At 35.9% G+C, this 14075-nt stretch overlaps 1 protein-coding gene across 2 annotated transcripts in view; it reads left to right on the top strand.

Moving 5' to 3' along the window:
- CDH18 (cadherin 18) overlaps positions 1–14075 on the top strand; it is a gene marked incomplete at both ends in the record, with an annotated part of 179236 nt that overhangs the window by 44107 nt on the left and 121054 nt on the right. For both annotated transcript variants that reach the window (XM_084280353.1, XM_084280352.1), the window contains one exon: positions 1507–1626. In XM_084280353.1, the coding sequence (XP_084136479.1) occupies positions 1507–1626 (120 nt within the window). The remainder of the gene's footprint in view (positions 1–1506; positions 1627–14075) is intronic.

Raw genomic sequence — 14075 nt, 5'->3', positions numbered from 1 at the left:
AGTCAGTTTTACCATTAACTCCTTAATAACTATGGACAGACTATTAGCTCCAGCTCAATTTTATTCCAATATTCAAATTAATCAAGATATCCTTTTATCTGCAGTGTGGATATATATATATATGAGATTGTATGCATTTGGGCTATTCAGAGACTTAGAAGGCCTGTTTGCCACTCCTTTTACTAAACCTCCAGAGGAGATAGAAAAACTAACTTTTGGTGTACAAGTTAGAGTGGCATGAATGAATGAATGGCTCCTGAAGCTGTGAAGAATGCAAACCTACAAAGATTTACACTTTCGCTTTGTTCATTCCAAGTGAGACTCTGTGTTTTAGGTGTTGGTGTTCCCAGTGTACACCAGGGGTATGCACATTAACAAACAGTTCTGTGCAGTGGAAACATCTGTGAAGTTGAACAGTTGGAACTGAGGATCCTCACCACGTTTTTTGGAAGTTTTATTTCAGATTAGCTCTTGTCTGGTCTCTGAGTCTAAATGCCCATTAGCGGTCAAAATAAATCAGATGTGCACATCTACTGGTTTAGTTTCGTCCAAGAGAACCTAGTTATCATGCTCTGAAACTGTTCCATGAGACAAAACAGGGTATCAAGGGATTCAATATAAAAGCATGATTCTCCTCACAACTAATATGTGAAATTGAAAAACCCAGGGTGGAACCTTTATTGACTTACCTACCTTTCATTTACTGATTTTGCATGTGAAATGTTGGGCAGAAAGAAAAGATTCATCATTATATTTTCTGGCAAACACAGATAATGTACAATCACTTGTCTCTATTCTGTCTCTGTAATAATTAAAGCTTTTTATTTTCCACAAAGTGTTACTCATACTCACGATTAGTTGCATGTTAGAAATTTATTTTATATTTATTAACAGTATACAAATATTTGTCTTTGGAACTCCTATCTTTGTAATTTGGTTCCATCATTGAAATTTCAACAAGGTCCTAGTAGTTATTTCATTTTCAGATCTTAAATACCTTCTGATATTAAGATTTTTTTAGTTCCCTTTTTATTGATTTGGGGAATTTATGTATTTTTTAAAAAATATGCACTTCAATATTTTCTGTTGTGGATGAAGATAATCCTGAATTCCATAAATATAAGTTTTTCAGGAGTCTAAGAAATATCCAAGCTTGGGGTCTATATGTGTGAACATGCGTAAATGTACATGCTATGTTGTTACTATTTATGTTTTTATGTATGTAACTGAGTTACATATTGATATATAGAGATACAGAAAGAGTGAAAGTCTTTTTCAAATGAGAATAGTTTTCCTTAAAAATATTATAATAACACATAGATAAAATGTTCCTTATGTCTTGATTGTAGAATGACAGGACTGTAGAGGTTTCAAAAAGGCATCTTTATTATTGATATTATTTATACTTATATTATTTAATATGTATACTATTATATTTACATTTTTAATAGTATATTTATAAAAGCAATTTATTATCAATTAACTTTTATTTTTCTGTATGCACAGGTACATCTGTTCTACAGGTGACAGCCACAGATGCAGATGACCCTACATATGGAAACAGCGCCAGAGTAGTGTACAGTATTCTTCAGGGACAGCCATATTTCTCTGTTGACCCTAAAACAGGTGGATATTTTATATTTCTGTCAGTGTGACTGGGCTAATATGTTGTAGTTAACTAAGTCTGGTAGAAATCTAATATACAAAACACAAGTGTGAGGGATTTTTTTTCTTTTTAAAAATTCCTGTTACATCTTAGTTCTTGCTTTAGCACTATGAAATTTAGGAGTGTCTGTGTTTTGCTGAGTACTAAAATGAGCCTGCTGTGTATGGAATTAATTCTGCATCATGCCATGATGCGAGCCATTCAGCCAAACTGGAATAGCAGTTTTTCATCCTTTCAAGCCTCTGCTTAGGAAGTGACTCAAGTGTGCCTAATACATTATGATTGTAAATGCTTTGTTTTGCCTGAAGGGTAAGCTTGGGAGGATTATTGAATGTGTGCTTCAACACATATACCATAATAAATGAATATCATCCTCGTACTTATAAAACTGCAGTGTTGCCATTTCAGTGAAAATTTATTCTATGATTCGAGAAGTAGAATAAGCTGAAATATTTATGCTTATTCTCCACCAAGTGTATGCTATGTATAATGAATCCAAATTGTTTTTTTAAAAAGGGAAAAAATATCTTTTGGGGATGGAGGTCTTAGAAGTTTTGGATTTTCTAAAGAGCATTATCTTAAGTATTAATATGATTATATGCTTTTATACACATTTATATTCCTTAATAATTAGGAAATATATTTTTAGAAAATACTTTTTTCATCTGAATTTTGTAACTATTTTTCCCAATCTGTATCAAAACTTTAATACTGTGTGGAAACAATGAAATATAAACTTAACTGTAGGGAAGAATAATGATTTTCAGAGTGCGCTAAAGTAAAGTAAGTATAATGTAAATAATTTTCACTCTAATGGTTTTACATTTAAGTGTCTTTGCTTGCATGCTTTAATCTCTGTAGAATTTGGAGGTGTATCCTTGCTTCCTTGCAAGCTGTGCCATCTCAGCCAGCTTTGAGGTCATGCTTGCTTGGAGTAGGGGGTTAGACTGGATGACCCTCAGAGGTCTCTCTGAACATAAATTATATATATATATACAAAAATATTTGAGCTTGTGGTGGAAAGGCCCAAGAGTGTAAAGCCTGAGTGCTAATATGTGGGGAGGCAAACCTGATGGGGGCCTGTTCATATATACTGTGTGTCAGCTGACGTGCGCCATACCCAGCCAGGTGTGAGTACAGCCTGGCGCGGTTCTGGCAGGCACAGGCTGAAAACACTCAAGGCTACATGTTAGCAACTAAGAGGTATGGAAAGTCAGTGGTACATTGCTCAAGCTCTCTCTGCCCTTGTTTTACTCGGAAATACAACCCCGGTCTATATTTGTCTTTCTGGTTTGGCACTCTGAGGAAATGGCCCATATTTTTTATTTTTATAACGCTGTGGAACTCGTAGTCTGGAGCTGCTGTTCAGTCAATGTAGAGTCATAATTGATGTTCTCTGTATCAGATCTGTATCACAAAAGAAAATAGTGTTATAACACTTTGTGTGTTCTAAAGAGAGCAGATGGGAGTGTATTTTCAGTCTCCAAGCCTTAGGCTTTGACAGAGATTTAATTATAATTTATGAACTTTAACTGGTTTTAATATGTATATAGAATATGAAAATTATTCTGATACCTTAGTCTATTAAAATGGCAAAAGAATAAATACCTTATATGGTAAGTAGACCATGAAACAGTGAAAAAAAATGGGAGAAAACTTTTTACTTGCATAAGTTGTCCTTTTATAATTGCAGAATAGCAATTAATTTAATTTGACATGATACAGTGGGAAGAATGTTGGAAATAATGTGAAAGTCTTGAAGTGTTTCACTATGAAATTTCAAATTAAATTTCACTTTGAATTTCTGGGGTTTAAGATTAATTTTCTAAAAGCATCCCTATTCTGGATTTGCAAGCATTTCTGTGACCTATTTTTCCTAAGGCTTCAATCATTCAATTCCATATTAATTATATTTTATCTGGAAGTTTTCTGGATTTACATTGACATACATAAATTTCCTTTACAATCAAGAAGGTTCGAAATAGGGAAAAAGAGAAAGGTCCCAATATTCACGGCACTGTAGTGTTTGTGAAGCCTAAGGATCTTTTATTGGTGTCAGTAAAGCTTCCTGGAGCTATTAGATACAGACATAAAGCTGTTCATATCTCTAGTGTGAATACTCAAGAACCCTTCAGCTTCTATGTTAGTGCTGCCTAAGCTTGATTTTAAACAATTTACTATCCAAAGACTTTAAAGTTATGGAGGTTAGTTTAGAACAGTTTAAACAGGATTTTAGAACTTGCGTATCTGAAGTATAATAGTGGGCCAACATCAAAGTAAAAACTTTGAGGTAAAGGAAGAAGTTATGTTCTTGGAGGAAGAACATCTTTGATACCTTATCTGATAGAAGCTGGTCTCCACATACCCAAAGGAGGTGCAGTGCTGGTAGAGTGACCCCGGCTGCTCTAATTAAAGATTCAAGCTGGGACTCCTCCCAGGGCTGTCCCAGGAGACCCTCAGGGCTGAAGCCCATAGCAAGGAATCAAGAGCAGATGCTGCCACGATCACCCTTCAAGCTGAGGAAGCTACTGCCTACAGGGTAATAGTACAGTGCTAGACTTAATGGATCTTTAGTGGAAGGATCTTAGACAGGGTTTGAGACAGATTAAGAAGGAAAAATCTAGGGAAAATAGAGGGGATAAAAGTGACCAGTGGTAAACAGGCTCTTGATCAGCACTGTTGTCTGGTCATGGTCATGCTTGATTACAGGAGTTTATCCTGTATCTTCTTATGCTCCATTTCTAACTATTTTTCTGCATAAAGGGGCTATTTATCTGTATGCATGTGTGAGTGGAAGTTTAGGTGTCAGCAAATGGAGCTGGACCATGGATCAAGGAGGCCTGTGTGTTTGTGGTGGGAGGAAACAAGAGAGTGCAGAGTATGTGCATAATGCATTAGCGCTTATGGTAGTGAGATCACTTCTGAGTCGCAGGCTGGAGTATCCAGCAAGTTGGTTGAGTAGCTGGGGTGCTGGGTATCCATGTGGCCAAAATTCTGGACCAGGTATTGGATAGACCAGAAGTCAGCTCTTGGAGCAGCCTAGAGTTCCAGACAAGTCTGGAGTGATGACTGTCTTGTTTGTGGGCTGACTGAGAGGCCTGTTTGTATCTGTGTGTCTCTGTGCATGAAGCAAGGGGACACCAGGGAGCCAGGAGACAGCTCCAGGACAGCCTGTGTGCCAGCTACTAGGGGCTCATAATGCATATATGTGTGAGTGCCATTGGGCATTGGGGGTCCAGGGTTGGTTACTGGAGATGCTCAGTGTGCTGGGATGAATGGGGATGTGTCAGTATGTCCTGTACTAAATGGGAGTCTGTACCTGCAGCTAGAGAGGAGCTGCAGACTTTGGACTTGCATGTCCAGGTGCCAGCAAGTGTGAAGAATGGAGATCCATGTGCTATTGGATAGATCGAGATACAGCAGGGATGCATATTGAGTACATGCATATATTTCCCAACTATAAACCATCCTTCTTCCTGATCAGTTGAAGAAGGATGAGGCTTCTTGTGCCATTAGTGTTTGAATGCTGAGTGTTTCTATCAATGTGGCATGCGCTGTGTTTATGTGTAGCAATCTCATCTCCGTCAGGCTAGCAGATTTGGAAACTCTGAACAATCTTTAGCTTTTCAGTTGATTGACTGTAGGGCCTGTGTTTTGTTTTGTTTTTTTTCCCCTGGGAAGGAAGAATTGTAAACTCTGTATAGAAATTGGCTGCAGCTATGGTGTTATGACTGTGAATGTAAGAGCTACTGTCCATCTGCAACATAAAGTGTAAGGTTTTTAAAATCCTTTAAATTTAATGGCTTTCTGGGAAGTGGGATTTTATTATTATTTCTATTAATTGTGTTTAATATTTTTGTATTTGTGTTTATTAATTACTTTTAGTAATTAGCTAAGGGATGTAATAGTAATTAGCTATGTAATTGATTATTAGCTGTAGCAGCCTGCCTGTGCTGGTTCCTATTTGCTTTCTTCTCCAACAGCAGCAAAATATTCTGTGGAATTTTTAAAGTATGTATTAATAATGCTGATGAAAGAGAGCGGGGTAAATGTCTAGATCCTAGGTATATGATTCTATGATTCTATTATTCCACTCAGTATTTCAATATGGTTCACCCACTCCTCTCTTCCTTCTCATAGAACTTTGAACATCGTTTGAAATGCCCAAATATACATGAAAACCTTTCCTGAGAGTTAAAAGTTACAAATTAAGTACTCCACTGTTGTGATTTTGCTCCTGCTGGCAACCAGGCACAACAGAGCCTCTTGCTCACTCCCCCTGCCAGGATAGGGGAGAGAATTGGAAGACTAAAAGTGAGAAAACTCATGCGTTGAGATAAAGAGAGTTTAACAGGTAAAGCAAAAGCTACACATTTAATCAAAGCAAAACAAGGAATCAATTCACCTCTTCCCATGGGCAGGCAGGTATTCAGCCATCTCCATGAAAGCAGGGCTCCATCACGTCTAGCAGTTACTTGGGGAGACAAGTGGCATCATTCTGAACATTCCCCTTTTCTTCCCCCAGCTTTATTTGCTGATCATGACATCGTATTATATGGAATATCCCTTTGGCCAGTTTGGGTCAACTCTTACGTCTGTGTCCCCTCCCAACTTCTTGTGCACCTCCAGCCTACTCGTTGATGGGCTGGTGTTGGAAGTCAAAAAGGCCTTGACTCTGTTTAAGCACTGCTCAGAAATAATGAAAACCTCTCTATATTGTCAACGCTGTTTTCAGCACAAATCCAAGGCATAGCCTCATACTAGCTCCCAGAAGAAATTTAACTTTATCCCAGCCAAAACTATAACACCCTCTTTCCCAAACCATGGTGTCTTTTGATCCATGCTCTTGATGTAGGATCTATCCGTTGTTGTTTGTTTATGTCGTGTGGCCCATCAAATGCAACAGTCAACATTTGACTGGTAATCCAACCCAGAAACTCATCTTTTCCTGAGGAAATCTCAAATTAGACTGTTTTTTTTCTAGCAGCTGTAGCAGCCCACTTTCAGATGCTTTGGAAATGAAAAGGAAACCTGTAGTCCTAATTCTACTGCTTACATAGTAATCCCATATCTGGAGGATGTGAGCTACACACAACTTGTCACAGATGAATCAATCTTTCTCAACAGAACATACAGAGTGAAATAATCTGAGTCATTTCTCCTTAAAAAAAATATCAATTCTGGTTGTAAATGTCATGAAATAAGAGATAAAACCTTCATTCATTGCAGTTTGAATTGAAATGTAGACATTGGTGGAATGGAAAACGTGTTTATCATTGAATTGAATGACTGTGAAAAAAATGAGATATTTCTATTTATTTGTAGTTATAATTATCTGCTGTTACAGCAGTTATATTACAAAGATCTTAATCACATATTAGCTCATTGTTTGTTTTGGTTTGTTTTTTTTTATTTTACTTGAAGTTATTAGATAGAAAAGAGCTGTGCCTATTTATGAAAGAATACCAATGCAAATTAGTACAGACTAGTTATGAATTGTGCAAAGAGTGTCAACTTCCTTCTGCTTTCTGTCTTCATAATAATATGAACAATGGCTTTAAGCATATTTAAAAGAAATTACCTATTTGATAATTATACAGTTGGGTTCTTGACTGAGAGCACAATACAAATAATAAACATAGGCAGTGGCTGAATAGATGCTTCCAAATACAGAGATGCATGCCTCGTAAACACTAAATGAGCAACCCCTGAAGTCCTCATCTGTATCTGTTATTCTTATCCTTTTCTAGAAGTTCTTGGCCATAGTTCATATGGGAAAGGCAGATTTTGTTAGCATTATAATATGTAAAGTGTAATTTTAAAGTTGCATACGTATTCCTTAAAAAAAACCCCACTGTTAATTAATGGAATCTATTAAAATTAAGTTGTTTTAATACTGAGGTAATAATTGTAGATATAATGGTTAAGGTCTACCTTGTTTCCTTATTTTAGAGAAAATAAAATGGGGTAAAGTGGAATTGCATAGACTTCCTGGTACAGGAAGGAAAAGCACCTGTCACAGGTGTTGAAGTAGCCAAAACTTGAGTAGAATAGTTTGTTGTGGTAACCCAGATAAGAATCTGCTGCAGTAATTGGAGTAATGATAAGGTATGTCTCTGCCGTACATTGGAAAGCATAGTAGTTAGTAAAATAATTTCAGAAATCAAATTCCACCACTTACTTGAATTAGCATCTTTATTTTAGATGTTAAGAATTCTTTCATTTGTTGGTTGAATTATCTTTCTTAGTGACATCTCTTTAAAATAATCATGTTTACTGAGGTTAATGAACCTCTGATGGCACACAGGTTAGTTCATATTAGAGTGCCAACTGAAACTGAAGAGTCTTATATTTAACTATCTTTTTGCTTCATGCTGAGAGGCTCCAGTATCATGTTAATTAACTTATGGGGCTATAGAAATACCTTGCATAAATTAAATGCTTCTACTCTAAAGGACTATTCTATGACATCTCCCTGGCTCCACTCCTGTGACATTGCAGCTCATGCCCAGTTTCCTGTATTGGTCTTTAAGTAAACTCAACCTTCCCTGATACAATTTTTAAGCATGGTCTCTTAAACTCTTATTGTTCAGTAATATAATCTTATAAAACCAGTAAAGGTTTTATACTTGCATTAATAATAAAATTTTACAGTCTGTTTGAATTAGGTAAGGAAATAGCTATGATGAAACTTCAAAATTTCACTTGTGTTTGCATTGCAGGTATTTATAGCTGTAAGTAAAAGCTCCAACTTAATTATATGTGATTGGTTTCTGCTTAGGATCAAGATGAGGTAGCAGTGAAGAATCAGTCTAAAAGTTATTTTTCTTAGTGATAGATCTTCCTAACAGTGTATAGGATTTCTTTTTTTTTCTTTTTTTTTTTTTTTGTAATTATTATTATTATTTTGCATGATATTGTAATTTTATCTGAAATTTTTTAGGAACTGTATTCCATATTCTGGTTTCGTGTTTATTTTCCCTTAAGGAACTTATGAAATGTTGCAACAGAAATGACATCTGTAGTGTCATTTGGATCATTGCCAAAGTCTACAGTTTGTTGTCAAGAGAGTCACTAGAAACTGAAACTCGAAACTTGGAAGAGTCTTACCTCATTGTACTAATTCTACCAGATACTGTACAATGCACTCTTCCATTCCTGAAGGAACAGAAATAGGTCCTCCATCTAAAAATATTTTTTTGAACATGTTTGAGAGTGTCATCTGCCAACTCTCAGCTAAGAGTATTGTAAATATTGTCCTTTGCTTTCATTTTAAAGTTAATATTGTATTTTCTACAACTGCAGTTTTTACACTTTTAAGACAAACTCTGAACAATGGACTCAATTCTCACAGTGTTCTTGTGTGTTCAAAATATTGATATACTGTTACAGTTTTCCCCAGAGTTATTCAAACAATAACTCAGGCCAATCGAAGACCGACAACAAAGAGGTGTGAGCAGCTGTTTTGGTATAGATGATGATTTCATGAGGGCATTGGTGCAACTGAAACCTTTTTATTTAGGCCTTGTTTTCCACTAGCATTGAACCTGCACAGAAGTGTCCTTGCTAATCAAACAGTGTACAAAGAAAAAAAGACAAAATGGTGTGCTACAGATGTGCAATAAAGGTAATACAGCAGCACTGCTGTGTATTGGAGATGGAGTTCAGAAATAGATAAGAAAGTATTCTTTGGTGGTTCCATTCTTTCTTCGTTGCTACTCTTTAATCATCTAATGTTTAAACAGCTACTGTAGACAACGTGTTGTCCAGCGACAAATTACCTTTAAAAAAAAAATTGTCAGAAGCTTCTGATTTTCAGGTTCCCAGCTCATGTTATCATCTAGCCTTTCTATTCCAGACCTACTGCAATATGGTAACTGTGTTCCTTTTGCTGGTAGACTTTTTTTTTTTTTTTTTTAAATCTTACTTCTGTAAATGATACACACATATATTATACACTTACAACTTAATGCCTGGTTATTTTGGGCTAACTCCAGTAGACAGCTAAGCCCCACATAGCTGCTCACTCCTTCCCTCCCTCCACAGTAGGATGGAGAAGAATGGAACAGGTAAAAGTGAGAAAACTCATGGGTAGAGATAAAGAGTTGAATAGGTAAAGCAAGAGCTGCACTGTCAAGCAAAGCAAAAAGCAAAGCAAGGAATTCATTCACCTCTTCCCACGGGCTGGCAGGTGTTCAGTCATCTCCAGGAAAGCAGGGCTCCATCACACGTAACCGTGACTTGGGAATTCAAATGACATCATTCTGAATACTCCCCCTTCCTCCACATTCACACAGATTTTATTACTGAGTGTAATGTTGTGATGTGGGATGACCCTTTTGTCAGATGGATTTCCAACACCTATTTTCTTGTGCACCCCTAGACTACTCAGTTGTGAGGTGGTGTGAGAAACAGAAAAGGCCTTGGGTCTGTGAAAGTACCACTCAGGACGTCTAAAACATCCCTGTGTTGATAACACTGTTTTCAGCACAGATACAAAGCATAGAAATGTATGAGCTGCTCTGAAGAAAATTAACTCTGCCCAGCCAAGACCAGAACACTGGTGAAGCGCTGTGTTTATTTGTTCAACCAGATTTAAAGTTCTGGTGTGAGAGGAGTGAGACATACATGATCATGCAGTCTGCATTCTGTTGCAGCATCCTTTACAGTCATTCTCTTAGGTTTAAAATAGCTATCTGGTCACCATTGCCAGGCTTTGCTTTTACCTTCTATGGGACACTGGAGAAGAATCGTGATGTTTATTAAGCTTGTTTTTTTCATACTTCTAGACATTCACATTTTTTCAGATGTACGGAGGATAGTAAAGAGCCTGCAGTTTTTGGAAGGTCTGAAATACTGTGCTGTACCTATTACAAAATTTAAAAGATCTTGGTGTGAGAAAAGCATTCAGTTGAAAGTTATCTGTAAAATGTCTGTTTTTCTAGAATATATTTACTTCTATGAACTAGTGTTTCTCTTTTTGTCTTTGAACTTTTCACAAGAGATATATGAACTAATTCTAACTTCTCTGTTTTTAAACAAGGAAGGCTAACATTACATCCAAACAAAGTGTTGAAATTGCATGTGTGATAAAATGTGTTTAACTTCAGGGAAAGGGAATGAATAAGATTTCACCCTAAGGCCACAAATACATTACTGTAATTTTTAGCTCAACTGGGATGAGAGCCAGGACACTGACTCAGAAGATTAATGCACTAGACTCTTTAGAAACTCTGCCCCTAAGGACCAGACCACATGTTAGCAATACTTTTACAGATCAGTCTTTATTGGTTTGGAATTAGGCAGTGACTTTATTGTCTTTAATTGTGCTAACAGGTGTCCTTTTTCTAGACAATATGATATTATTGGCATCCCTAGTTCTACAAGGAAAAATTGCTGGGACATTGAATCTTTTTCTTTTCTTTTTTTTCCCCCTTAAATTTTTGGCCTGGAGCCTGAAGTGAAGATACAGAGCAAAGCATAAAGATGAACTGTGTAGAGGTGCCCTAATTCCTAGATAGCTCTGCTTCTTGATACACATTTTCCTTTTCCAGTTTAATTTTTCCAATTTAATTTTCCCTTTCACAGGTTATTGTGGGTATTGGTATTGTTGAGAATTATCATTTTGGAAATGCAATTGAACGGTGGCAGTGAAACTTTGAAGTGACAGTGAAATTGAGAGGGAGAAATATGGAGGTACTATCCCAGGAGCTATGTTATCTACCAGTTTGGTAATGCTAAGATGCCTGTTTACGGTTGGAGTCATACTGCTTACATATTTATTAAATAGCTTAACTTATTGTGTCTCTATTTTATGAGTTTTTTACAAATATATTGTGTTAATAATGCTATTGCTTTAACAATAAATTTGAGTAAGTTCACATTTTTGCCTTTCATGTTTTGAGAAATCATGTTTAATTCAGAGTGGAGGCAAAGAAAAGACCAGTAGTGGTAGACTTGTGGGAAGAAAATGAGGCATACAGAATTGATCAAGGCTACTGTTTCATTTAGTGTTTGCAAATATGCAGAGATTTATGTAACGCATACAAATCCTGTGTTTAAAAATATAGCTAGCCTCAGAATTAATGCATAATCTACATTAAATAAATAAATATGCATGCATCTGTTTTCACATCAGTCTCCATCTTTTAGAACAATGCATACATTTTCAGTTACAGTCTGAATAAATGTGGCTGATAACATCCTGTCATGTAATAAACAAGAAACCTCGTATGGTGATGATGCTTTTCTAAAGATTATGGATAAAGACAGTTCTTCTAAAGAAATACCATCCAACAAAACTGATTCAGCTCCAGTTGAGATACCTCCTAAGAAAAAATTAGCAAAAGCTTTATAAAATTAATACAAACTCTGTATCTATAGACCATCTGCTCTAGAAAACCAAAAAAGCACAAGGTAGTTACAAGCAAATTTTACACCAGTTTTAAAATATGGTAAGAGCAAAGATAACACTTGGGGAACCTCAGTAATTCAATTTTATCTGAATTGGAAGGGGGAGAAGCAGATCTCTCTTTGCTTCCCATTGCAGACTACTCTGCAGTCTTTAGTTTAGGTCCCTGAGGAAGTCTGTTGTTTCCACAGGTTTTTCTTGTTTTTATCTTGATACACATTTTAGGATTAAAGCATGATTTTTAAAAATAATATTTCTGGTCATTATTATAAAATTAACATATTGTAAAGATGCTGTTCCTCTTCCTTTTTCCTTAGCTGCTCCATTAAAATTCTCGGTGTTTCTGTTACATAGTATTTTGAGAGCATGCTTACAATGTTTGCAACGAAAAATTCAATTCCATCTGTAACACTAGGGAAGTTGTAAAATGCCTTTCTGGAATTTAGTAAAGCACTTGCAGTCACAAAAGCAGATATAGCCATCATATGAGCAGTCCTAAGGGAAGAGGGTAGATTAAATGAGGTTTTGCTCTCTCCCAAACTGTTCTTTCAAGAAATACATTTTAGATCAATAGATTGCATCTAAAAGTGTTCAGGCAGAAAATTCAACACTTCCCTATATATATATATAACTACCATGTGATTTAGGCTTCACTTTACTTGAATGGGAGATGAAAATTAAACGAGGGACTTATCGTCTAAGGCTGTTCTGTCCTGAGAAATCTGTCCCTGTGATGAAATTTTTACTAAGTTTTTGTCTTTAGTGTGAAGTGGCAAGGACTGGTAGCACAATGCAGGTGCTTTAACTTGAATGCATTTCCCAAGTCTTGGCTTTAACCCATTTGTATTCAGTTCTGATAAAAAGTTAACATCATAATGAAGTGGATTAATCAACTGAGCCATATTGTTCTGTAAAAGTAATTGAATCACTGAAATAATGTACAAGTATGTTTACTTGTCTAATTCTTTGCATTTACTTAGATACAGTACCCTTCTGTGCTGAAGCCTCCATGTTCAAAGTGGATGCCTTTAAATACTGGGAAGGGAAGGGCGGGGAAGGGCAAGGAAGGGAAGGGGAAAAGGAGCTTTAAATTAAGAAAAAACAGGCAAAACTCATCCTGTTGTTTTTTTTAGAAATCTTAGTACTCACATAGAATGACCCTTCTGGATATTTTTTGTGTAAGTGTCTCTTTTATTAAATTAAATTTGGTTCAGGTCTGATGCTATTTCCAAGGGATGGTGTTGAAAATATGTGTCATCATTCAATTCTGAAAAAAAATTGACATAAAGTAATTTTTTTTTTTAAATAACCCCAAAATTTTTGCTTCTAACCTCAAATTTGTGCAGTGTAGACCATTCTGCAAGAGTTTCAGAATGCTCTGGTAAATCAAGAGTTGCAAGGTATACTGAGATAATAAAAATGCATTACAAAATTCTATAAGTTATATCTGCAAATTATTTTGTGTAATCACTGCCATGATGGATGTTTAATTATAGATATATAAATTGCTAATGTATTATTCTTATCTGTAAACTATCAGAAAAGATGAAAGGCGGTAAAACAAAATTGGAAAAATAAGGAGTTTACTGAATGTGGTAGATTACTGTTTCAATATACTGTTGTTAAATTTAATACAGTTGTACATTAAAATACAGAAAACATTAATTTCATGTTAATTATGTGGATTTGTTATTTTAAGGCACCATCTCCTTGCTCAGTTAAAATCCTAATAGGTCAGGAAACTAACAGTGACTGCAATATAGCATGAAGTATACGTGTAGTACAATAGAATTGGGCTTATTTAATTGCTTCTAAAAAGTGTTTCTTGACATAACTTTTGCATATTCATAATTCTTGTAAATTCTGTCTTTTGACTTATTTTCAGATAATATTTCCATGATAATGGTCTTGAAAGAGGATTTTTATCAGATCACCGGTTGTTAGGAGTTGGAAGGTTACCTCAAAAGATCATCTGGTCGAACCCCCCTGCCAGAGCAG

This window comes from Gallinula chloropus (assembly GCF_964237585.1).
Source record: "Gallinula chloropus genome assembly, chromosome: 2".
NCBI lineage: Eukaryota > Metazoa > Chordata > Aves > Gruiformes > Rallidae > Gallinula > Gallinula chloropus.
The sequence above is the reverse complement of the archived record's forward strand: the minus strand, read 5'-3'. Positions and strand labels throughout refer to the sequence as shown.